The sequence below is a fragment of the Cherax quadricarinatus genome, chromosome 27, assembly GCF_038502225.1.
Source record: "Cherax quadricarinatus isolate ZL_2023a chromosome 27, ASM3850222v1, whole genome shotgun sequence".
NCBI lineage: Eukaryota > Metazoa > Arthropoda > Malacostraca > Decapoda > Parastacidae > Cherax > Cherax quadricarinatus.
In genome coordinates, this window is record NC_091318.1 from 2,669,490 (window position 1) to 2,696,973 (window position 27,484).

A 27,484-nucleotide genomic window follows, 5' to 3' on the forward strand; every position below is an offset into this window, starting at 1 on the left:
TTACTAGAACATCTACATACGTATCCCTAACAATACAGCTTTACATATACCAACATACAAATAAACATAAAAAGAAAACAGCTTAGAACTCAAAAACTGAAGAGCAATACTGTTACAATAAACCCATATACATAATCTCAGACACAAATTGACTACGTCACTAAACTGTCTAGATATGTCTGTATACCATACAGACTAAAACTTACATCAAGAACTTAGCAATGACACCAAACCGGTATCAGGGTACAGACCATAATTATAAACTTTAAAAAGAATCGAATCATACATATATAAAGTTTTACATAACGCCTGACCCATGACAAAGGCTCAATACAATAGAAAGGGATATATACACACACGCACACACGCACCCACACACACACACACACACACACACACACACACACACACACACACACACACACACATACACGCAAAATGTTTCACAAACCCACATTAGTCAGATGCACTGTATGCACAAAGCAAAACAGTATATAAGTATATCTCATCATGCAAAAACCCAGCACGTAACATAAATACAAACTAAATCACACTTCATATCGCGAAGAACTTATTACTCAAGAATCAAAATAATACATAAAAAAAAGAAAAAACCTACTATATTATACCTACATTCCTGAAAAGTGTTATATCGATCATAACGAGACCTTGAGCTCTACATCCACACTTGGCAAGATAACCACAAGGTGGATGCCGTAATGTCTCAATGAAAACCAGGAAACCATACCAAACCCACATTCACAACACTCTCACGACCCACCCCCCCAAAGGAGGCGAGCCCGCTGTGACCCCCTGACTCCCTCGCAACCTATGAAAACCCCTTCACTCACTCATTATCATTCACAGATTTACGGGAATTCCTAACGTTAGCATTCTATACCCCTCTGAGAATGCCTGATCCCACCTCCTCCCATACAAATCTCTGTTACGACACATCGTACGATAGAACGTTACCGCAAGAACCTTCCTTCGCTCTTCACTATCCCCTCTCCCCCTCATCACCCACGACATATATATATATAATTTACCATGATATAATCTAAAGCTCTTATGACACCCTCGTCTAACCCACCCATATCTAGACTTAAAGCACGCAGAACCGACACCCCACGGCCACCCACCCTCTGTACCAACCTACTTAACCAGCATCTAACCTCCTCTAGCCCTTCACAAAAGTAAACTACATTTTCAAATTCAAATTCAAATTCAAAGTTTATTCTCTATAGAGATTACAATGTTGAATTTACAGAATTTGCTTGTTGTGTGGTTTACATGTAGTTAAATAATGATTACAGAGTGTACCACTAGAACACCTAGCATGGCTAGGCATTTCGGGCAGACTTAGTTTAATTCTTTATTTTAAAATATTACAAATTATGAGGTAAGTTGGTATTATGGATAAGTGACTAAATACTAGTTTGTGAGTTTAGCAATGTGAATGCTTTTGTTTTGGCACAGTACGTAGTTTCAGTATTGGAGTATCATAGGATTCATTATTTTAAGATTGAGATTAATATTTCTGTTTATGGTCAAATGGGTGAGTGAGTGTAAGTGTGAACCACCAGGTGGTATTCGTGTAGTTAGTTGATGGGGTGTATCAGGGAGATAAGATGTTTTCTAATGGTAGTTTTAAAGGTGATGAATGTGTCTGCAGTTCTAGAGTTCTCAGGTAGGGTGTTCCAGATTTTAGGGCCTTTGACATACATTGAATTTTTGTAAAGGTTTAGTTGGACATGGGGAATGTCGTAGAGATGTTTGTGTCTGGTGTTATGCCTGTGGGTTCTGTCACAACTATCAAGAAAGCGTTTTAGGTCAAGGTTGATATTGGAGTTTAAGGTCCTGTAGATGTAGATTGCACAGTAGTAAGTGTGGATGTACTGAACAGGGAGTAAGTTTAGATCTATGAAGAGTGGGGGGGGTGTGTTGCCAGGGATGGGATTTAGTGATTATTCTTACTGCAGCTTTTTGTTGGGTTATTATTGGCTTTAGGTGTGTTGCTGCAGTTGATCCCCAAGCACAAATAGCATAGGTGAGGTATAGATAAATGAGTGGTATAGTGTGAGAAGGGCATTTTGCGGCACGTAGTATCGTATCTTGGAGAGGATCCCAACCATTTTGGATACTTTTTTGGTTATGTGTTGGATATGGGTGCTGAAATTCAGGTTGTTGTCAAGGTATAGGCCTAGGAATTTGCCCTCATTATGTCTGGTAATTAGAGTGTTGTCGATCTTAATGTTAATTTGTGCATCTCCTGCTCTGCTACCAAACATAATATAGTAGGTTTTGTCAGTGTTAAGCGTAAGTTTATTGGCTGTCATCCAAGTCGATATTTTGATCAGCTCCTCGTTAACAATGGTGTTGAGGGTGGCAAGACTAGGGTGAGAGATGACATAAGTCGTGTCGTCAGCAAAGAGAATGGGTTTCAGGTGTTGGGATACGTTTGGAAGATCAATGATGTATATGAGGAAGAGCAGGGGACCAAGGACACTTCCCTGCGGAACTCCAGTATCAAGTGGCCGTGTTGTTGATGCTGTGTCTTTAATGGTGACATACTGATACCTATTAGTAAGGTAAGATTTGAAATAAGCAAGCGCATGGCCTCTTATACGGTAATGGTCAAGTTTGTGGAGTAGGATGTCATGGTCTACTGTGTCAAAAGCTTTTCTTAGGTCAATAAAAATTCCTAGTGGATATTCCTTATTTTCCAATGCTGTGTAAAGCAGATCTAGCATTTTTATGATTGCATCATTAGTGCTTTTATTTTTCCTGAATCCAAATTGGCAGGGGTTGAGTATGTTTTGTGCTGTTATAATTGAATATAGACTCCTGTGCACGAGTTTCTCAAAGATTTTGGATAGCAATGGTAAGTTTGATATTGGCCTATAGTTGTTTAAGTCTGTAGGGTCACCACCTTTGTGTATTGGTGTAACCCTTGCCATCTTGAGTAGTTTCGGGAAGGTGCTAGTTTCTAGTGACTTGTTAAAAAGTAATGAAATAGCATGCAAAAGGATATGGGCCGCTCGCTTGTACAGTAATGGTGGGGCATTAGACAGATTCCCTGAGTTGTTTTTAAGTGACTTTATAATCTTGGTGACTTCCGAGGGCTCAGTTGGTGCAAGATAGAAGGAATTTGGGAAATTCCCATCTAGGTAGTCCCCGGCATGGGCATTGGTATGTGGGATTTTATTGGCGAGATTAGATCCTATGGTTGAGAAGAAGTCGTTTATCTTGTTAGCTGTGTCAGTGGGATGTAGTGGTGTTTCATTAGGTTTAGTTAGGACAATATTCTTGTTTTTTTTAGTTTGTGGGTCCCTAGAATCTGAGAGAGTGTTTTCCAGGTCTTTTTTATATCTCCTCTAGTGTCTGTGAATCTACTGGAGTAGTATAGTTGTTTGGCTTTCTTTATTACTTTGGTGAGAACTGATGAATAGTGTTTAAGAATATCTTTGTGTATTAAGCCCTGTCTATATTGCTTTTCATATTGGTGTTTCTTGTCAATGGATTTCAGAATGGTGCTGGTTAGCCAAGGGCAACCAAGCCGTTTGTTTGTGATCTGTTTCGTTTTTATAGGACAATGTTTGTTGTATAGTATAAGTAATTTGTTAAGAAAAATGTCTGTCCAGTCATCAATACCATTGGCCTTGGAGAATTCTGCAGGCCAGTCAACCATCTCTAGGTCAGCTGTGAACTTCCTTATTGAGGCCTCGTCATGGAGTCTAAATGAGACTTTGTTGTATTCAAGTGGTGGTTTACTAATGTTTGTCAGGAGGAAGGTAGGGTAGTGGTCTGTAGTGCTATCTGTGATTATCCCTGATTTAAGGGGGGCTAGTATATTGGTCCATATGTGGTCTATTATGGTTGCACTTGTCTCAGTGAGCCTGGTTGGTTTAGTTGTTGTTGGTATGAGAAGTGTGTTGTTCATATTGTTGACGAAATCAGTTACAGGCTGATCATCTAGTAAGCCAAGGTTGATGTTGAAGTCTCCAGCTAAGAGAAGGTAGTACTGAGGGTCCACAAAAGAAGAACTGGGGGTCCACAAAGTTAATACTGGGGGCCCACAAAGTTAGTACTGATGGTCCACAAAGGAAGTAATGAGGGTCCACAAAGGTAGTACTGGGGTCCCACAAAAGTAATACTGGAGGTCCACAAAGGTAGTACTGGGGGTCCACAAAGGTAGTACCGATGGTCCACATAGGTAGTACTGGGGGTCCTCAAAGGTAGTACGGCGATCCACAAAGGTAGGACTGGGGGTCCAGAAAGGTAGTACTGGGGTCTACAAACGTTCTAATGGGGGTCCACAAACGAAGTACTATGGGTCCACAAAGGTAGTACTGGGGGTCAAGAAAGGTAGTACTGGGGGTCCACAAAGGTGGTGCTGAGGGTCCACAAAGGTAGTACTGGGGGTCCACAAAGGTAGTACTGAGGGTCTATAATGGTAGTACTGGGGGTCTACAAAGGTAGTACTGAGGGTCCACATAGGTAGTACTGGGGGTCAACAAAGGTAGTACTGGGGGTCCACGAAGGTAGTACTGTGGTCCCACAAAGGTAATACTGGGGGTCCACAAAGGTAGTACTGGGGGTCCACAAAGGTAGTACTGATGGCCCACAAAGGCAGTACTGGGGGTCCACAAAGGTAGTACGGGGATCCACAGAGGTAGAACTGGGGGTCCACAAAGGTAGTACTGAGGGTCCACAATTGTAGTACTGGGGTTCCACAAAGGAAGTACTGGGGGCCTCAAAGGAAGTACTGGAGGTCCACAAAGGTGGTGCTGAGGGTCAACAAAGGTAGTTCTGGGGGTCCATAAAGGTACTACTGAGGGTCTATAAAGGTAGTATTGGGGGTCAACAAAGGTAGTACTGAGGGTCCATATAGGTAGTACTGGGGGTCAACAAAGGTAGTACTGGGGGTCCACGAAGGTAGTACTTAGGGTTCACAAAGTAGTATTGGGGGTCCAGAAAAGTAGTGCTGAAGCTCAAGAAAGGTAGCACTGGGGGTCAACAAAAGCAGTACTGGGGGTCCACGAAGGTAGTATTGGGGGTCCACAAAGTATTATTGTGGTTCCACAAAGGTAGTGCTGGGGGTCCACAAAGGTAGTACTGGGGATCCACATAGATAGTACTGAGGGTTCACGAAGGTAGTACTGGGGGTCCAAAAAGGTAGTACTGGGGGTCCACAAAGGTAGTATTGGGGGTCCACAAAGGTAGTACTGGGGGTCCACAAAGGTAGTACTTGGGGTCCATAAAGGTAGTACTGGGGGTCCTCAAAGGTAGTACTGAGGGTTCACAAAGGAAGCACTAGGGGTCCACGAAGGTAGGACTGCGGGTCCACAAAGGTAGTACTGAGGGTCCACAATTGTAGTACTGGGGTTCCACAAAGGAAGTACTGGGGGCCTCAAAGGAAGTACTGGGGGTCCACAAAGGTAGTACTAAGGGTCCACAAAGGTAGTACTGAAGGTCCACAAAGGAAGTACTGGGGGTCCACAAAGGTAGTACTGGGGGTCCACAAAGGTAGTACTGAGGGTCCACAAAGATAGCAATAGGGGTCCACAAAAGTAGTACTGAGGGTCCACAAAGGTAGTACTGGGGGTCCAGAAAGGTAGTACGGGAGTCCCCAAAGGTAGTACTGGGGGTTCACAAAGGAAGTACTGGGGGTCCACAAAGGAAGTACTGGAGGTCCACAAAGGTACTACTGGGGATTCACAAAGGTAGTACTGGGGGTACAAATAGGTATTACTGGGGTCCAAAAAGGTAGTACTTGGGGCCCAAAAGGTAAGACTGGGGGTCCACAAAGGTAGTACTAGGGGTCCACAAATTTAGTATTGGGGGTCCACAAAGGTAGTACTAGGGGTAGACAAAGGTAGTACTGGGGGTTCATAAAGGTAGTACTGAGGGTCCACAAAGGTAGTACTGAGGGTCCACAAATGTAGTACTGAGGGTCCACAAAAGAAGTACTGGGGGTCCACAAAGGTAGCACTGAGGGTCCACAAAGGTAGTACTGGGGGTCCTCAAAGGTAGTACTGGGGGTCCACAAATGTAGTATTGAGGGTCCACAAAGGTAGTAATGGGGGTCCACAAAGGCAGTACTGGGGGTCCACAAAGGTAGTACTGAGGGTCCACAAAGGTAGTACTGAGGGTCCACGAAAGAAGTACTGGAGGTCCACAAAGATAATACTGGGGGCCCACAAAGGTAATACTGTGGGCCCACAAAGGTAGTACTGAGGTCCCAAAGGTAGTACTGAGGGTCCACAAAGGTAGTACTCGGGTCCCACAAAGGTAATACTGGGGGTCCACGAAGGTAGTACTGTGGGTCCACAAAGGTAGTATCGATGGTCCACAAAGGTAGTACTGGGGGTCCACAAAGGTAGTACGGGGATCTACAAAGGTAGGACTGGGGGTCCAGAAAGGTAGTACTGGGGGTCTACAAACGTTCTAATGGGGGTCCACAAACGAAGTACTTTGGGTCCACAAAGGTAGTACTGGGGGTCAAGAAAGGTAGTACTGGGGGTCCACAAAGGTGGTGCTGAGGGTCCACAAAGGTAGTACTGGGGGTCCACAAAGGTAGTACTGAGGGTCTATAAAGGTAGTACTGGGGGTCAACAAAGGTAGTACTGAGGGTCCACATAGGTAGTACTGGGGGTCAACAAAGGTAGTACTGGGGGTCCACGAAGGTAGTACTGAGGGTTCACAAAGGTAGTACTGGGGGTCCAGAAAATTAGTGCTGAAGGTCCAGAAAGGAATACTGGGGGTCAACAAAAACAGTACTGGGGGTCCACGAAGGTAGTACTGTGGTTCCACAAAGGTAGTGCTTGGGGTCTACAAAGGTAGTACTGGGGGTCCACAAAGGTAGTACTATGGATCAACAAAGGTAGTACTGGGGGTCCTCAAACGTAGTTCTGGAGGTCAACAAAGGTAGCACTTTGAGTCCACAAAGGTAGCACTTGGGGTCCACAAAGGCAATACTGGGGGTCCAAAAAGGTGGTATTGGGGGTCCACAAAGGTAGTAAACCATAACACATAGATGTTTGTTGCCCTGGAGGGAACATTGGAAATTAGTTAACAGATCTAGCGCAACTCTTTCCCACGGTTCGCTAGTGGTTGGATACACTTGGATTGGATTAGGACTATTAGCATTACCTTTATGTTGCATGCAGACACTACATTTCTTAATGTACTCAGAAATATCAGTTGCCATACGAGGCCAAAAGTATTTCAATCTGCTTGTTTTACTGAACGATCCATACCAGGGTGCGCAACACCTGGTACATCGTGAACTAGCTGTAAGGCTACATTCACTAGTGACTGTGGAATTACTAACTGGTAAACTCTTCTGCTAGGAGTACCCAACTCGGCTGTTCGATACAGTAATTCTTGGTTCATGACAAAGTCACTGATGGGTGCTGGTGGCTTCACAGTCAGAATAAGATCTTCCTGGAGCAGGAATCGAATCACACCAGACCACATGGGATCTGTTCGTTGAGCATTCTTTACATCTTCAGCACTAAATGGAGGGTCTGCAGTTACTATACTAACATGTTGCGATAAGGCATCTGCGACTACATTTGACTTGCCAGGTAAGTGTTCAAAGGTGGGATTGAACTCTTGGATAGTCAAGGTCCATCTGGCTAACCTTCCAGTAGGTTGTTTGTTCTGGAATAAAGGTATCAGTGGAGCGTGGTCTGTCAAGACATGAACATAGTACTGATAAATAATGTCTCGGAAGTGCTTTAAAGACCATATTATTGCTAAAGCTTCTTGCTCAGTTACTGCATAATTACATTCAGCCTTCGTAAGGACTCGGCTAGCAAATGCAACTGCGTTGTACTTGCCATCAGTCTTCTGAGCTAATACGGCACCTATGCCAATAGAACTAGCATCAGTAGTCAGATAGAAGGGCTTAGAAAAATCTGGAAATTTCAAAATTGGAGCAGATGTTAGCTTTTCTTTTAGAGTTTGGAATGCTCTTTCTTGACGGAAGGTCCAAACAAAAGGAGCATCTTTCTTAAGGAACTCAGTTAGAGGAGCAGCTATAGAAGAAAAATTAGCAATGAAAGATCTATAAAAACCTGCTAAGCCCACAAAGGATCTTACGGCATCAGCAGTTTTGGGAGTTGGAAAATTTAGTACTGCAGTTACTTTACTTTGGTCAGTCGTAACCCCTCTAGGAGTGACTACGTGACCAAGAAACTTAATTTCTGATCTGAAAAATTGACATTTAGACAGTTTGATCTTTAAATTGGCTTCTTCAAGCTTACCAAGTACTACATCAAGTCTTTTCAAGTGTGTATCCACGTCTTTAGACATGACGATTACGTACGTCATCTGAGTACACCATAAGTGCATTACCTATGAGACCTCTAAAGATATTAGTCATGAGCCTTGAGAACGTGATAGGGGAGGATTGTAATCCAAACGCCATACGGAGGAAGTGATAATGACCTGTAGGAGTGGAGAATGCAGTTAGCTCTTGGCTGTCCTCGTGAAGAGGGACTTGCCAAAACCCTTGTAACAAGTCCAGGGTTGAAATGACTTTGTTGTCTCCGATGTTACGTAAAAGATCACCCAGTACAGGAAGTGGGAAGCGATCTGGGATAGTTTTCGCATTTAACTTCCTAAAGTCAATCACTGGGCGCCAAGTACCATCCTTCTTAGGTACTAGGATCAAGGGCGCATTCCAAGGTGAATTGCTAGGTGCAATAACTCCATCATCAAGCATTTGATTGATCAATTCTTCTGCGACAGCAACTTGTGAATGAGGCATTCTGTACGCAGGTATATAGATAGGTCTAGTACCAGGTTCAAGTGGAATACGATGAGACAATAAGTTCGTTATACCCATCTTCTCACCTGGTAAGGCAATGGCTTTACGACGTTTGTTCAACAGAGTCAACAAACGCTTGACTTCATCTGGGAAGTCAGTGGGAGCTATGTCTTTCTCCTCAACTGGTGGAACAGATTGATCCGGTGAAGTGGATGAGGTCTTCCCAGTAGAAATAGCACCGACCCACTGGTCAGGTGACAACTCATCCTCTACCTGAACAGGGTAAGGATAGTGAACAAGGTCAACAAGATTGGTATTTGCTCTGAGACGAACACTGTGACCAGAAGTGTTAGCTAGGAAGAAATGGATCTTATTATCTCTTACAACATGTAAGGATGGTTCAACAAATAGACCTTTTACTTTGTAGGAATCACTGTCAACTAGGACGTTATCACCATCTGGAACACTAGGAACAACAACAGACACTCTAGTGAGGGCACTAGCCGCGACAGAAACGTCTTTCTGCAGACGGCATGTGACATCAACAAGAGATGGCATTACTAGTTGCAAGTAATTGTTTTCCGACAAGGCGTCCCCTGTGGAGAAACCACTACTTGAACTAGCAGAGATTGCAGGGATAGGCTCAGCACTCAAGGTAGTCAGAGCGTCCTCGGACACTTGAGGTAACTGGACACTATCTTGCAAGTCTGAAGTTGCAGGAACACAGACAGGAGTGACAGGATCACCAGTGCCTGACTGCTTGGGTACGCTACTGGAAAATGCACTGGCCTGTAAGGACTTAATTCGAATGTCGTACTCTGCGGCAGTATGGCAGATCTCGGATCCAAGCTGGTAACCCCAAAATGTTACGATCAAGTCATCGATTTGGGCATGCCATCGATAAGGGTCGAGCACAATGCGTAAGTCTCGCATGGAAGCAAATCCCAGTAGAAGGTCACCAGGGAAAGTAATCTGGTCGACAACAAGGAGGGAAGCAGTGAAGTCTCTACCTTGGATAGAAAAAGTGAGGGAAGTCCGACCTCGGACACGCAGGTGAGAACCAGCTACTCCACTAAGGGAGGACACATGAGTCGGTTCTACGAGAAGGACATGTCGTAACTACTTATCCCTAAACAAACTAGACCTGATAATATTGACTTGCGCACCAGAGTCCATGAACAAATGAACGGGCGCATTATGAACAGATGCTTGCACTATAGGGCCTATGGTTGCATTGGAAGTTATGTGCAAACAAAAGGGTGGATTGTCATCAGAAAAGATTTGTTCCACTTCATCCCCAAAATCATCTACGTCAGAGACGTGTGAAGCAACATCATCAGCAGGACTGTCATTCTCGAGACTGCTTAAGGCTTCAAAGGAATTGTGAACGGGGATGGTGTACTCATTATCACCTACTGTCACCATGGGACGGTTTGACTGGGGCGCTCGAATTCCCCCGAATTGGAAGAATGAGCCTGGTTCTGGTTATTTTGAGAACCACGATGTCTGTTTCCTCTACGGGTTCTGCGGTTGGAACGGCCACGGAAAGACCTAGAGTACTGAAGGTTGTAGAGAGCATTGCACTCAGATGTGTCATGTCCATGTATTTTATGATAAGTACAGTAGGGCAGATCTGACTGGTACTCATCATCAGCACGACGCCTCTTAGGGTGACTATCAGGACAATTAATTGCAATATGGCCACGGAAACCACAGTTGTAACAAGTCCACTGACTATGGTTACTGAATGTACTATGAATACTACGAGGTTTATAATGACTCTGTACACTGGTCCTTGGTGATCGCTGAGATGGTTGACGACCACAATTTGTCGCTGTGGCACAAACAAGAGGTGGTGCAGACTGAGGCATAGGTGTGAAATCACTTTTGATACATGGGAAAGTACCCTGGGGGCACAAGGAACGTACATGATTTAGGGCTGTAAGGGGTTCCATCATCACAGTTGGGGGATTAGCCTCATAAGCACACACGGAAGCAGGCGGCATTAGTTCTTTGATTGCTCCAAAAGCTGCTATTTTAGCAAACGATGCTGTGGATGGTTTATCCTCGTCAGGGACAAAAGCTGAGGACTGGACAACATTGATAAATGATGATAAAAGTTTGTCTAATCTAACAGCAAATGCACTCAACGATTCATTAGTCATGGGTGTAGCATTCACTAGTTCCCTAAGAACGACATATGGATCAGCTGTTTTTACTGGTACGAGGAAAGAACGAATCAGTTCCTCATATTGTGACCACTTAGTAAGATTCCTGAAGTCTCGCATATCAAGAAGATCAACAACGTGAACAGCAGCAGGGGACCGATGAAGAGCTTCTTTCGCAAGTCTGATAAGACTTTCCTTTGAAGGAGGACCTTCAAATAGAGCATTAACACGAGAACGAATGGCAGTAAACCATGCTTCAAGACTATGTACATGGCCATTGAATAAAGGTAACGCATCAAGGGAATCACCAGTAAAACTGTAGTGTCTCAGTGTCTGGGTCGGTCTGTCAGTCGATAAGGAACTATGAGAACTGATGACAGGAGCAGCAGTAGCCTGAGAGGTCTGAGTGTCGACATTCACTAAAGTATCACTTGACGGTATGTGAGACATAATGGCAAAGAAGTTGCACAAGAACAAATAAGGCAAAAATAATGAACAATAAAAATTATATAAAATGTTAAAATTAAAATAAAAGAGATGCAACTAATTCTGCAGAAGTAATAAAAAAAATGTCTAAGATACACTGTAAGAGGAAGGACAACTCAATGTAAAGGACTGCTGGACAAGATAAAAAATTACATTGAAATTTACAAGTAAAAATATTACTGGAGGCTGAATTAAATGCAAAATGAGCTGTCTGTACTCTTGCTAATAAAGAAATTAACTAATAAAACTGTAAATCAATGTAAAAAGTATAAAATAAAATCACGAAATTGTATGCAAAGAGAGATAACTGGGAAATTTAAATATATTCTAAGAATGCATAAACAAAATTAAAATATAATACAAAGACAATATGAGGAAAAATAATAAAATGAAAAACAGGACTCAAACAATAATGAACTGAGAACAATAATGCACAAAAATAACAATAAAAGAAAATAATTCACTGCAGAACAAGTGCAACAAAATAAGGTGCAGAAATAATTAGTGCAGTATAAAAGTTACACTGGGAAAATGTTGGTTAAATAATAAAATAAAACTATGAAGAAAAACTGATTGAACACTTTAACTCTTAATTGTAAATTAGACAAAACAATTTACTCAAACAGAGTAAAGAAAACACTTTACGTTAAAAAAGAAATTGAAATTACACTAAGAGTGAATTTGTTCAAAGAAATATGAAAAATATTTTATTTATTTATTATCACACCGGCCGATTCCCACCAAGGCAGGGTGGCCCGAAAAAGAAAAACTTTCACCATCATTCACTCCATCACTGTCTTGCCAGAAGGGTGCTTTACACTACAGTTTTTAAACTGCAACATTAACACCCCTCCTTCAGAGTGCAGGCACTGTACTTCCCATCTCCAGGACTCAAGTCCGGCCTGCCGGTTTCCCTGAATCCCTTCATAAATGTTACTTTGCTCACACTCCAACAGCACGTCAAGTATTAAAAACCATTTGTCTCCATTCACTCCTATCAAACACGCTCACGCATGCCTGCTGGAAGTCCAAGCCCCTCGCACACAAAACCTCCTTTACCCCCTCCCTCCAACCCTTCCTAGGCCGACCCCTACCCCGCCTTCCTTCCACTACAGACTGATACACTCTTGAAGTCATTCTGTTTCGCTCCATTCTCTCTAAATGTCCGAACCACCTCAACAACCCTTCCTCAGCCCTCTGGACAACAGTTTTGGTAATCCCGCACCTCCTCCTAACTTCCAAACTACGAATTCTCTGCATTATATTCACACCACACATTGCCCTCAGACATGACATCTCCACTGCCTCCAGCCTTCTCCTCGCTGCAACATTCATCACCCACGCTTCACACCCATATAAGAGCGTTGGTAAAACTATACTCTCATACATTCCCCTCTTTGCCTCCAAGGACAAAGTTCTTTGTCTCCACAGACTCCTAAGTGCATAATTCACTCTTTTTCCCTCATCAATTCTATGATTCACCTCATCTTTCATAGACCCATCCGCTGACACGTCCACTCCCAAATATCTGAATACGTTCACCTCCTCCATACTCTCTCCCTCCAATCTGATATTCAATCTTTCATCACCTAATCTTTTTGTTATCCTCATAACCTTACTCTTTCCTGTATTCACCTTTAATTTTCTTCTTTTGCACACCCTACCAAATTCATCCACCAATCTCTGCAACTTCTCTTCAGAATCTCCCAAGAGCACAGTGTCATCAGCAAAGAGCAGCTGTGACAACTCCCACTTTGTGTGTGATTCTTTATCTTTTAACTCCACGCCTCTTGCCAAGACCCTCGCATTTACTTCTCTTACAACCCCATCTATAAATATATTAAACAACCACGGTGACATCACACATCCTTGTCTAAGGCCTACTTTTACTGGGAAAAAAATTTCCCTCTTTCCTACATACTCTAACTGGAAGTGTAACACTTACAAGTGGCGGGGCACACAACACTTACAAGTGGCGGGGCACACAACACTTACAAGTGGCAGGGCACACAACACTTTCAAGTGGCGGGGCACACACAACATATTCACTTATTCATTTTGTTTAGTATATTCTTACAACAAAATCTTGCTGTGACTGATACGACAAAAATTGCTGGCAAAAATAATGGTACACAAGTCTGCGAAAAGATCAGGGAATGAGACACTGCTGGTGTACGAGAAAAAGATACACATAGAAATAAATGGATAATTTGGTAGACGACAAATACTGGAGAATACAATGCTGAAAGAACACAAGATAAAATAAAAAAAAAAATTGAATTATTTCACACGGAGTGACTGACTGGTACACTACAGAATAATACTTACTACAGACAGAGAGTAGCATAAAAAAAAAACACATAAAAATTATAAAAATGAAACACAAGAAATGAGCGATAACACTGAAAAATAATGTAAAAATAATGAGTCAAAGAAACACTGAGTCTACACTGAAAACACAAGACTTAGAGTACACAAGAAATTCACTGTAAATGTCTCACACACGCAAATGTCTTTAAATGCAGGAAAATGTCTCTAAACAGAAAATTATCACTGAAGTCTGGAGTAGTAGACAGAGTGACTAGTGATGAGGGTAAGACGTCCTGTGCGGTGATGACGCCTCCTACACTCACACTGTCATCGGAAGAAATGCGCTTTCTAGGAGAACTCACATAACTGGCTTTATCGTTGGCGCCAGCTACAATCTCTTGACCAATTATGTGAGCCAAAGTACTAGGACCCGGTACAAGGGTGGAAAAAGAAAAACCCCACAGATAGATGAGATGGGTGGTGGGTGGTGGTGGTGGTTGTGGTGGTGGGGGCAGCGGAACAAGCTGGCCCTGTGCGCTCTCACTGCCACGTACTTCTCACCACGCCCAAGGTGGCTTAACTAAATCACAATGCTACAGGGATGATGAAGACCGCTCTTACCAGCATCCAAGCACAAGCGATATATGAGACAATACTTCAGAGGAACTTGCGTGGCTTACTTATCTCTCTCAGCTGGGTTAGGAAGCTGGGCTGGCTGACTGGCTTAACCCACGAGAATGGCTGACTGGAAGACGTGTAACGATGCACACAGCATGAAGGAGCAGCCGGATGACAGGAGACAGGCTGGATGGTAGGCTGAGGCAGGCTGACTAGCGTTCACTTTCACAGTCTGGCTTATTGACTGGCTTAATTGCAAAATCCGGGTCAACCCCTCGGAGATTGAAGCAATTAGCACACGAACTAAGCCAGGAAGCTTGAAAAACGGCTGCAACAGGCTTGCAGGCTGGAGTACACAGGGTGGTGTGGTGAGGGTAAGCTGCTAGCTGGAGGTGGTTGAGACGGTTCACCTCTGACCTGCCGGGGCCCCACAAACAGTCTTCTAACGTCTGAAATACCCTTAAATCCACGCCCACACCAGTGCCACCATTTGTCAAGTGGGTTTTCGATACGTGGATGGGTAAAAATACTCATGTAGGCTGGTAGTACGTATAATATATATCGGGAAATATGGGAAGCGCCAACAGCCGACCTGCCTCTCTCTGCTCCCTATCTTCGACTGACTCTCAAAGTGCCTACGGGTGACGGGTGTTTGAAATCCTGCTATGGTCAGCAGCAATATGAATAATCAGTCAGTGATTCACGCAGACGGTTGGTAGTGAGTCATCTACTGGTACACTGGTTACTGGTAACTGGTTACTAGGAACTGGTACTACTACTGAGACACAAAGGTAGTACTGGGGGTCCAAAAAGGTGCTATTGGGGGTCCACAAAGGTAGTACTGAGGGTCCACAAAGGTAGTACTGGGGGTCCACAGAGGTAGTACTAGGCGTCCACAAAGGTAATACTGGGGGTCCATAAAGGTAGGGCTTGGTGCCCACAAAGGTAGATCTAGGGGTCCAGAATGGTAGCACTGGGGGGCCACAAAGGTAATACTGGTGGTTCACAAAGGTAGTACTGAGGGTCCACAAAGGTAGCACTTGGGGTCAACAAAGGTAGCACTGGGGGTCCACAAAGGTAGTGTTTGCAGTCCATAAAGGTAGCACTTGGGATCCACAAAGGTAGCACTTGGGGTCCACAAAGGTAGTATTGGGGTCCACAAAAGTAGTACTGGGGGTCCACAAAGGTAGTACGGGGGCCCGCAAAGGTAGTACTGGGGTCCACAAAGGTAGTACTGGGGGTCCACAAAGTTAATACTGGGGGTCCACAAAGATAGCACTGAGGGTCAACAAAGGTAGGACTGGGGTCCAGAAAGGTAATACTGGGGGTCCACAAAGGTAGTACTGGGGGTCCACAAAGGTAATACTGGGGTCCACAAAGGTAGTACTGGGGGCCCACAAAGGTAGTACTGATGGTCCACAAAGGTAGAACTGGGGGTCCACAAAGGTAGTACGGGGGTCCACAAAGGTAGAACTGGGGGTCGAGAAAGGTAGTATGGGGGTCCACAAAGGTAGTAATGGGGGTCCACAAAGGAAGTACTGGGGGTCCACAAAGGTAGTACTGGGGGTCCACAAAGGTAGTACTGGGGGCCAAGAAAGGTAGTACTGGGGGTCCACAAAGGTAGTACAGAGGGTCCACAAAGGTAGCACTTAGGGTCCACAAAGGTAGCACTTGGGGTCCACAAAATTAGCACTTGGGGTCCACAAAGGTAGCACTTGGAGTCCACAAAGGTAGCACTTGGGGTCCACAAAGGTAGTGCTGGAGGTCAACAAAGGTAGTACTGGGGGTCCTCAAAGGCAGCACTTGGGGTCCACAAAGGTAGCACTTGGGGTCCACAATTGTAGCACTTGGGGTCCACAAAGGTATCACTTGGGGTCCACAAAGGTAGCACTGGGGGTCCACAAAGGTAGCACTGTGGGTCCACAAAGGTAGTACTGGAGGTCAACAAAGGTAGTACTGGGGGTCCACAAAGGTAGTACTTGGGGTCCACAAAGGTAGCACTTGGGGTCCACAAAGGTAGCACTTGGGGGTCCACAAAGGTAGCACTTGGGGTCCACAAATGTAGCACTTGGGGTCCACAAAGGTAGCACTTGGGGTCCACAAAGGTAGTACTGGGGGTCCACAAAGGTAGCACTGAGGGTCAACAAAGGTAGGACTGGGGTCCAGAAAGGTAATACTGGGGGTCCACAAAGGTAGTACTGGGGGTCCACAAAGGTAATACTGGGGGTCCACAAAGGTAGTACTGGGGGCCCACAAAGGTAGTACTGATGGTCCACAAAAGTAGAATTGGGGGTCCACAAAGGTAGTACGGGGGTCCACAAAGGTAAGACTGGGGGTCGAGAAAGGTAGTACTGGGGGTCCACAAAGGTAGTAATGGGGGTCCACAAAGGAAGTACTGGGGGTCCACAAAGGTAGTACTGGGGGTCCACAAAGGTAGTATTGGGGGCCAAGAAAGGTAGTACTTGGGGTCCACAAAGGTAGTACAGAGGGTCCACAAAGGTAGCACTTGGGGTCCACAAAGGTAGCACTTGGGGTCCACAAAGTTAGCACTTGGGGTCCACAAAGGTAGCACTTGGAGTCCACAAAAGTAGAACTGGGGGTCAACAAAGGTAGCACTTGGGGTCCACAAAGGTAGCACTTGGGGTCCACAATTGTAGCACTTGGGGTCCACAAAGGTATCACTTGGGGTCCACAAAGATAGCACTTGGGGTCCACAAAGGTAGCACTGGGGGTCCACAAAGGTAGTACTGGAGGTCAACAAAGGTAGTACTGGGGGTCCACAAAGGTAGTACTTGGGGTCCACAAAGGTAGCACTTGAGGTCCACAAAGGTAGCACTTGGGGTCCACAAAGGTAGCACTTGGGATCCACAAATGTAGCACTTGGGGTCCACAAAGGTAGCACTTGGGGTCCACAAAGGTAGCACTGGGGATCCACAAAGGTAGTGCTGGAGGTCAACAAAGGTAGTTCTGGGGGTCCACAAAGGTTGCACCTGGGGTCCACAAAGGTAGCACTTGGGGTCCACAAAGGTAGCACCTGGTGTCCACAAAGGTAGCACTTGGGGTCCACAAAGGTAGCACTGTGGGTCCACAAAGGTAGTACTGGAGGTCAACAAAGGTAGTACTGGGGATCCACAAAGGTAGTACCTGGGGCCCACAAAGGTAGCACTTGGTGTCCACAAAGGTAGCACTTGGGGTCCACAAAGGTAGCACTTGAGGTCCACAAAGGTAGCACTGGGGGTCCACAAAGGTAGCACCGGAGGTCAACAAAGGTAGCACTGGGGGTCTACAAAGGTAGCACTTGGGGTCCACAAAGGTAGCACTTGGTTTCCACAAAGGTAGCACTTGGGGTCCACATAGGTAGCACTTGGGGTCCACAAAGTTAGTACTGGAGGTCCACAAAGGCAGTACTGAGAGTCCACAAAGGTAGTACTGGAGGTCCACAAAGGTGGTACTGGGGGTGCACAAAGGTTGCACTGGGGGTCCACAAAGTTAGTACTGGGGGTCCACAATAGTAGCACTTGGGGATCACAAAGGTAGCACTGGGGGTCCACAAAGGTAGCACTGGGGGTCCACAAAGTTAGTACTGGAGGTCCACAAAGGCAGTACTGAGGGTCCACAAAGGTAGTACTGGAGGTCCACAAAGGTAGTACTGGAGGTCCACAAAGGTAGCACTGGGGGTCCACAAAGATAGCACTGGGGGTCCACAAACGTAGCACTGGGGTCCACAAAGGTAGCACTTGGGGTCCACAAAGGTAGTACTGGAGGTCCACAAAGGCAGTACTGACGGTCTACAAAGGTAGTACTGGAGGTCCACAAAGGCAGTACTGACGGTCTACAAAGGTAGTACTGGAGGTCCACAAAGGTGGTACTGGGGGTCCACAAAGGTTGCAATGGGGGTCCACAAAGTTAGTACTGGAGGTCCACAAAGGCAGTACTGAGGGTCCACAAAGGTAGTACTGGAGGTCCACAAAGGTAGTACTGGAGGTCCAGAAAGGTAGCACTGGAGGTCCACAAAGGTAGCACTGGGGGTGCACAAACGTAGCAATGGGGTCCACAAAGTTAGTACTGGAGGTCAACAAAGGTAGCACTAGAAGGTCCGTGGTCTAAGTTGAAAACATAAGGAGGCTGCATTATAAAATGTATAAATACTGACGGTGAGGCCGATAAATATAAACTTTCAGTTAGGTCAACTGAGAGAAGAAAGTAAGAAAACGAGTTTTTTGTTAGTTAATAAAATCGGCTTGTTGACAAGACAGACCTTTCAAAAGCCTGATGTCCGAGGGAAAGTTCATTGAAATAAAAAGCATCCTTGATGGTAGCAATGTTGGCAAGCAGTGACCCAGACTCTTCCTCCTGAGACTACCAGTTTCAACCTTGATCCGGCAGGTCATGACACCCTCCTCTCTCCCCCAGAATGATCAACCACTTCCCCAACCTTGATCCAGGAGGTCATGACACCCTCCTCTGTCCCCCAGAATGATCAACCACTTCCCCAACCTTGATCCAGCAGGGCATGACACCCTCCTCTCTCCACCAGAATGATGAACCACTTCCCCAACCTTGATCCGGCAGGGAATGATACTCTCCTCTCTCCCCAAGGATGATCAACCATTTCCCAACCTTGATCCAGCAGGTCATGACATCCTCCTCTCTCCCCCAGAATGATCAACCACTTCCCCAACCTTGATCCAGCAGGGCATGATACCCTCCTCTCTCCCCCAGAATGATCAACCACTTCCCAACCTTGATCCAGCAGGGCATGATACCCTCCTCTCTCCCCCAGAATGATCAACCACTTCCCAACCTTGATCCAGCAGGGCATGACACTCTCCTCTCTCCCCCAGAATGATCAACCACTTCCCAACCTTGATCATGCAGGGCATGATACCCTCCCCTCTCCCCCAGAATGATCAACCATTTCCCAACCTTGATCCAGCAGGGCATGATACCCTCTTCTATCCCCCAGAATGATCAACCACTTCCCAACCTTGATCCAGCAGGTCATGACACCCTCCTCTCTTCCCCAGGATGATCAACCACTTCCCCAACCTTGATCCAGCAGGGCATGACACCCTCCTCCATCCCCCAGGATGATCAACCACTTTCCCAACCTTGATCCAGCAGGGCATGACACCCTCCTCTCTCCCCCAGGATGATCAACCATTTCCCCAACCTTGATCCAGCAGGGCATGACACCCTCCTCTCTCCCCCAGGATAATCAACCACTTCCCCAACCTTGATCCAGCATGGCATGACACCCTCCTCTCTCTCCCCCAGGATGATCAACCACTTCCCCAACCTTGATCCAGCAGGGCATGACACCCTCCTCTCTCCCCCAGGATGATCAACCACTTCCCCAACCTTGATCCAGCAGGGCATGACACCCTCCTCTCTCCCCCAGGATGATCAACCACTTCCGCAACCTTGATCCTGCAGGGCATGACGCCCTCCTCTCTCCCCCAGGATGATCAACCACTTCTCCAACCTTGATCCAGCAGGGCATGACACCCTCCTTTCTCCCCCAGGATGATCAACCACTTCCCCAACCTTGATCCAGCAGGGCATGACACCCTCCTCTCTCCCCCAGTATGATCAACCACTTCCCCAACCTTGATCCAGCAGGGCATGACACCCTCCTCTCTCCCCCAGGATGATCAACCACTTCCCCAACCTTGATCCAGCAGGGCATGACACCCTCCTCTCTCCCCCAGGATGATCAACCACTTCCCTACGCATTACGAGCTAACCAGGAAGGACCTCTTAGTGAAGAACATCAAGCGTTACCGCAGAGAACTGGAGAGGGAGGGCTCACAGCTGGCTGCCAGGGACGCTACAGGTATAGTTACCAACTGGCTGCCAGGGACGCTACAGGCATATTTACCAGCTGGCTGCCAGGGACGCTACAGGTATAGCTACCAGGTGGTTGCCGGTGACGCTACAGGTATAGTTTCCAGCTGGCTGCCAGGAACGCTACAGGTATAGTTACCAGCTGGCTGCCAATGACGCTACAGGTATAATTACCAGCTGGCTTCCAGGGATGTTACAGGTAAAGTTACCAGCTGGCTGCCATGGACTCTACAGGTATAGTTACCAGCTGGCTGCCAGGGACGCTCCAGGTATATTTACCAGCTGGCTGCCAGGGATGCTACAGGTATAGCTACCAGCTGGTTGCCAGGGACGCTACAGGTATAGTTTCCAGCTGGCTGCCAGGGACGCTACAGGTATAGTTTCCAGCTGGCCGCCAGGGACGGTACAGGTATAGTTTCCAGCTGGCTGCCGGGGACGCTACAAGTAAAGTTTCCAGCTGGCTTTCAGGGACAGTATGTTATTCATTATTCCTCTGTTTATTAAGGTGCCTACCACTTCTCTTTACTAAGGGACCCACCACAGGAGGCACTGATTTTCTCCGACGTAAAGTTAATCAGGACCTTAATCTTCCACTACCTCCCGGAGATTTTGTTGACCAGGCTGAGCTCTACATTAACTTCAGTTAATGCATTAACTTCAATTATTTCTTTCAACAACAGGGTCTCCCATCAGTGCCGAATTAGCAAACTTTTCATGGAACACCTAAATACAACTCTTCGTCTGTATCATTCCCACCAACCTCACATGGTGACGTTATGTGGTATCACATTTGACGAATGTGGAAGTCGGTCGTGCCCAAGGGTTAGGCAAGATGAAGAATTCCCTGTATTTTAAGATCCCAAGATGTTACTGTGTTAAACAGGACTGTAGATGAATGGTTCAAAGAACCGACAGGTTGATAAATTATCAAATGTGATATCACCTACGACTGTTGCACCTTTCCTGCCTACAGTATATAAGCCAATTCTTCGCACATATACTGTATTCTTTTCAAGACTGATGGCCTGATCACATCGACTCAAGGCTGAGGGAGTGATTACCTCAAACTCCTGTTCTTCACTATTCTCCTTTGTAAGACACCCTATTGTTGTACATGTGTCTAATTTATCAAAGTGCAGCATACTCAAGGTGTGAGCATATCTGTGCCTCGTACAGATCTTGCAGCCTCTACTATCGAGCAGATTCGAGATACGTCGAGTGTCGTAAACTTCCTGGCCGCCTTGTTTGCAAGCTTTACAATGTGGTTCTTCATGGTTAGTTTGGAGTCAAATTTCACCCCGGGTAGCAACACTCTCCCATTCATACTTACTACTGCTCTGGCATTACCATCATGGTGCCTAGATACCATCATCATTTGTGTTTTCTCAAGAGCAAATGCCATCGGTTTCCCCTGACTGATATAAGTCTTAGCTGGTGATTGATGTAGCTTAGAGCAACTGGCATTTCCTCTCTTGGATCAGTAAATGTCAGAGGTCAGTCATCTGCATATGAATGGGATTCTGGAATGAGATGAAGGTCACTGAAGTAGACATTCCGTAACAATGGCTCAAGCACGCTTCCCTGTGGAAAACTTACACAATACGTTGTGTTGCTGACTCTGTCCCATTGAGAACTACACTTTGAGATCTACCTTGAAGGTAATCACTGAGGAGACACTGTTTAGAGCCTGTATTTCCCAGTGCTTGCAGTCTTGCCAAGAGTCCCTGGTACCATACTCGGTCAAACGCACCAGCAATGTCCAGTCCTGCTACACAACTGACTTTGTATTCATCGAGTGACTGGTGCCACATAACGGAAAGCTTTAACAACAAATGAGCAGCAGAGTAACGTTTTCTGAAGCCATATTGACGGTCACAAAGAAGCGTATGGGATTATTGTCTCAAGGATCCTGTCAATCACTGGTTTACCAGTGAATCACTGGTTTACCAGTGAATCACTGGTTTACCAGTGATTGACAAGAGTGACACTGGTCTATAGTTCCTGATTTCTGCTCTTTTCTTCTTTTTGTGAACAGGGACTGCACATTCCTCTTTCCACAGAAAAGGTCATTTATACTGTGCCAGGCAGTGCTGAGAGATGCGAGTTAGAGGTGCTGCCAGCTGGTCTGCACATCTACTCAGCAATCTTGGACTCAACTTGTCTGGGCCCACAACCTTTTCTTGGTCCAGCGATTTAAGATGATACACCTCCTCCTGCCTTATTGTCACCACTGACAGCTTTGACACAGTTTTTGCAGCTAGCCTAGGAGGGTCCCTTACTGGCTCAGGAACTTGCATTTTGGCAGCAAAGTGTTCGGCAAAGAGGTCAGCTTTCTCCTGATTACTATTAGAGGTAGTCCCATCCTGTCGATTTAGAGGCGGAATAAGTTCATCAGGCAGATAACCTTGTCTTTCCTTAATCAAGGACCACGAGGTTTTGGAGCCCACCCTACCTGATGCCAGCGTTCTTTTTGTATCCGCCTCCCATATAGAGATGGCCCACTTTTGAACTTCACCCTTATGCCTACAGGCTTGCCTGTGCAGGTTCCTGTTACAGGTAATGGTATGTCTCTTGTACCTTCTCCAAGCCTTGTACATAGCAGAAGCAGCTTCTCCACATCGAAAGCCGAACCATACATACTGAAGGTGAGAGATGTGTTCCTGCTGTAGATTAAGGATGTGTCCAGTGAAGGCATTCAGTTGGTTGTCAACATCACCCTGGAGAAGAGTGTTCCAATCGGAAGTGGCGAACTCAGAGCAAAGGGCTGGCTAGTTTCTTCTTTCCCACAGCCAGATTGTACATGTGGATTCCTCACCTCGTTCTCTTAGACTCTTCAGTGTCGTAAAAACAGCCTTGTGGTCAGATGATCCAACATAGCCGAGGGGCTGACAAGTGACTATGCATTCTGACAGATCACTCACTACTCTCCCGCTGTTCTGTCCAGAGGTCATAGATGAGACGAGACGAAGGCAGTCCAGAAAAGTAGAACATACTCAAGGTGTGAACGCACTTGTCTCTCATAGAATTCTGTAGCATCTACTGTTGATCAGGTGTTAGATACGACTTAGCTGTGTTAACTTCTTAGCTGTTGTGGTTGAATAAAGTGGTTGAAGAATATATTTAAAGTTTCTTATTTCAGTATTCTCTCTGGTGAACACCAGTCATAGTAATAAACGTAAATATTTAGAGTGAACGAGAAGGAAGAGCTCTTTCTCTTTCTTTTTCATTCAATAGTTACGATGGATGACATCAGACAACCTGAAGGGTTGTAGATCAATGGTTCAGAGAACCGACACGTTGATATATTAGACACATGTGCAACTCTTGGGTATCTTTATTGAGGAAACGTTTCGCCACACAGTGGCTTCATCAGTCCATACACGACCTACTTCCACATTGAACAAATGTGACACCTCCTATATATATATATATATATATATATATATATATATATATATATATATATATATATATATATATATATATATATATATATATATATATATATATAGTGTTGAAATAGTGAAAAATTAGAGCCATTAATATGAGGATATCTAGTGATTACTTGAGACTTAATGTTTTAAAACTACAGTGCATTTTCTAATGTGTATTAATCTTAAATATTTGTATTAATAGCATTCTGTGTTAATACTTAAAGAAAATATTTTAATTTTAAAGACGAATGATTAATTAAGACAAATATTTATGTTCGGAGTTAATAATATTAAAATTAAAGAAACTGTATAAAAATTCTAGAAAACATTGGATTTAAGACGTAATCGGTTACATCAAGAAGGTATTCTTACAAGTTTCCACCCAGGAAGATATTAACTAACATTTCCACCCACTACGATGGTATTAACAAACATTTCCACCCCGCAGGATGGTATTAACTAACATTTCCACCCACTAAGATGATATTAACTAACATTTCCACCCACTTGGATGGTATTAACTAACATTTCCACCCATTAGGTTGATGTTAAATAATATTTCCACCCACTAGGATGGTATTAACTAACATTTCCACTCACTAGGATGGCATTAACTAATATTTCCACTCGCTAGGATGGCATTAACTAATATTTCCACCCACTAGGATGGTATTAACTAATATTTCCAACCACTAGAATGGTTTTACTAACATTTCCACCTACCAGGATGGTATTAACTAATATTTCCACCCACTAAGATGGTATTAACTAATATTTCCACCCACCAAGATGGTATTAACTAACATTTCCACCCACCAGGATGGTATTAACTAATATTTACACCCACTAGGATGGTATTAACTAACATTTCCACCCACTAGGATGGTATTAACTAATATTTACACCCACTAGGATGGTATTAACTAACATTTCCACCCACCAGGATGGCATTAACTAATATTTCCACCCACTAGGATGGTATTAACTAACATTTCCACCCACTAAGATGGTATTAACTAACTTTTCCACCCACTAGGATGGTATTAACTAGCATTTCCACCCACTAGGATGGTATTAACTAATATTTCCACTCACTAGGATAGTATTAACTAACATCTCCACCAGCCAGGATGGCATTAACTAATATTTCCAACCACTAGAATGGTTTTACTAACATTTTCACCCACCAGGATGGCATTAACTAATATTTCCACCCACTAGGATGGTATTAACTAGCATTTCCACCCACCAGGATGGTATTAACTAACATTTTCACTCACTAGGATGGTATTAACTAACATTTCCACCTACTAGAATGGTATTAACTAATATTTCCACCCACTAGGATGGTATTAACCAACATTTTTGCCCATTAGGCTGCTATTAACATTTCCACTCATTAGGTTGCTACACTTACATGTTTCCACACACCAGGACTGTATAAACTAATATTTTCCACCCACCAAGACGGTACAAGGTAACGTTTCCACCTGTGGAGATTTTGTATAAGTCTGAAGACCACACTTATGACTTTGGAAGAATGTTAGTAATAATAATGTTTTACTTGTCTTGAAGGCTGACGGTCTAAGAGTTTGGGCAGCTGTACCCTGGACTCCTTTCTCCGTAGCAACTGTTTCTGTGTCTCTAATAGCTGTGTCTTGAGTGAAACATTGAATTGTTAGGAATATGATCTGATTTTATATGTTCTACTATGGCACAAGTGTATCTCATGTAAGAGAGGTCACGTGATTCTACCTGATATCACGCCGTCCCAGAGGTGCTTATCCAATAATCTGTAACGCGCCCTGATTGGATGACTGGAGCTTTTCTCTAGAGATGGTACTAGAAAATGAGACTTACCTTAACTCGTGTAACTTGGAGCTGTTACACTACCGTATCTTCAGGACGCTAATATCCGATGGCATAATTGAAGACTCGACGTGATTCCACGATGATACACGGGGACCTCGTACTTCTCGTCGTTTAGACAAGTTAAACACAGTCCTTGAAAGTATTGTAGATATTTTGTTCGCGTACACAACAGTACTGTCTCTAGGTCACTGTACACGTTATAGACTATTCAATACACAGTATACTTAAACTCGTTTCAATGTCACTCTACTTCATCGTCACTCGTTAAGTTTAATATTTTTATTAAGCACCCCATAACCATCCTGTGGGAGGTAGTTTAAAGATTACAGGGGCACATAATGGGTCCAGGGACTGTAACTCAACATTACAGAGGTACTTAATGGGTCCAGAGACTGGTCACAAAGTTTTGATAGCTGAACAAGTTACAGTGGTAATGAACTATTTTTTTTTTTGTTAACACATCGGCCGTCTCCCACCAAGGCAGGGTGGCCCACCAAGGCAGGGTGGCCCACCAAGGCAGGGTGGCCCGAAAAACACAAACTTTCATCATCATTCACTCTATCACTGTCTTGCCAGAGGCATGCTCACACTACAGTTATAAAACCGCAACATTAACACCCCTCCTTCAGAGTGCAGACACTGTACTTCCCATCTCCAGGACTCAAGTCCGGCCTGCCGGTTTCCCTGAATCCCTTAATAAATGTTGCTTTACTCACACTCCAACAGGACGTCAAGTCCTAAAAACCATTTGTCTCCACTCACTCCTATTTAACAAGCTCACACATGCTTTCTGGAAGTCCAACCCCCTCGCACACAAAATTTCCTCTACCTCCTACCTCCAACCTTTCCTACGCCGACCCCTACCCCGCCTTCCTTCCTCTACAGATTTATACGCGTTACAAATCATTCTATTTCGTTCCATCTACTCTAAATGTCCGAACCACTTCAACAACCCCTCCTCATCTCTCTGGATAATACTTTTAGTAACCCCACACATCCTCCTAATTTCCAAACTATGGATTCTTTGCATTATATTCGCTCCACACATTGCCCTCAGAGATGATATCTCCACTGCCTCCAGCCTTTTCCTTGTTGCAACATTCGCCACCTAAGCATCACAGCCATAAAAGAGCGTTGGTATAAAATTGTTCTCATACATTTACCTTTTTGCTTCCATGGATAATGTTCTTTTTCTCCACAGATTTCTTAGTGCACCACTCACCTTTTTCCCCTCACCAGTTCTATGATTCACCTCATCTTTCATAGACCCATCTGCTGATACGTGCACTCCCAAATATCTGAATACGTTCACCTCCTCCACACCCTCTCCCTCCAATCTTTCATTACCTAAAGCTTTTGTTATCCTCATCACCTTACTCTTTCCTATATTCACTTTTAAATTCCTTCTTTTACACGACCTGCCTTTGCAACTAATCTTCAGTTTCATCAGCAAAGAGCAACTGTGACAACTCTCACTTTGTGTTAGATTCTTTATCTTTTAATCACACACCTCTTGTCAACTCCTGAGAATTAATTTCTCTTACATACTCTAACCTGAGCCTCACTGTCCTCGTAAAAGCTCTTCACTGCTTTCAGTAACCTAACTCCTGTCCTATAATTTACAACATCTGCCACATTGCCCCCCCCCCTATCCACCCTATCACATTCCTTTTCCAAATCCATAAATGTCACAATAATAACTCTACCATACACTTTACCAGGTATACTCAACAGGCTTATTCCCCTATAATTTTTACATTCTCTTTTATCCCCTTTGCCTTTATACAAAGGAACTATGCATGCTCTCAGCCAATCCCTAAGAACCTTACCTTCTTCCATACATTTATTATATAAAAGAACTAACCATTCCAAACCTACATCCTCCCTTTCCCTGCTTTTAACATTTCTGTCTTTATCCCATCAATCCCAGCTGCTTTACCTCCTTTCATTCTACCCACTGCTTCACGAAC

The 27,484-nt window shown here is 44.6% G+C and overlaps 1 protein-coding gene across 1 annotated transcript in view; it reads left to right on the forward strand.

Annotated features, from left to right (window-relative positions):
• The window catches only part of TTLL1B (Tubulin tyrosine ligase-like 1B), a 155,647-nt gene that overhangs the window by 83,882 nt on the left and 44,281 nt on the right, over nt 1-27,484 (forward strand). The window contains exon 3 of the mRNA XM_070089004.1: nt 20,073-20,197. Within this exon, the coding sequence (XP_069945105.1) occupies nt 20,073-20,197 (125 nt within the window). The remainder of the gene's footprint in view (nt 1-20,072; nt 20,198-27,484) is intronic.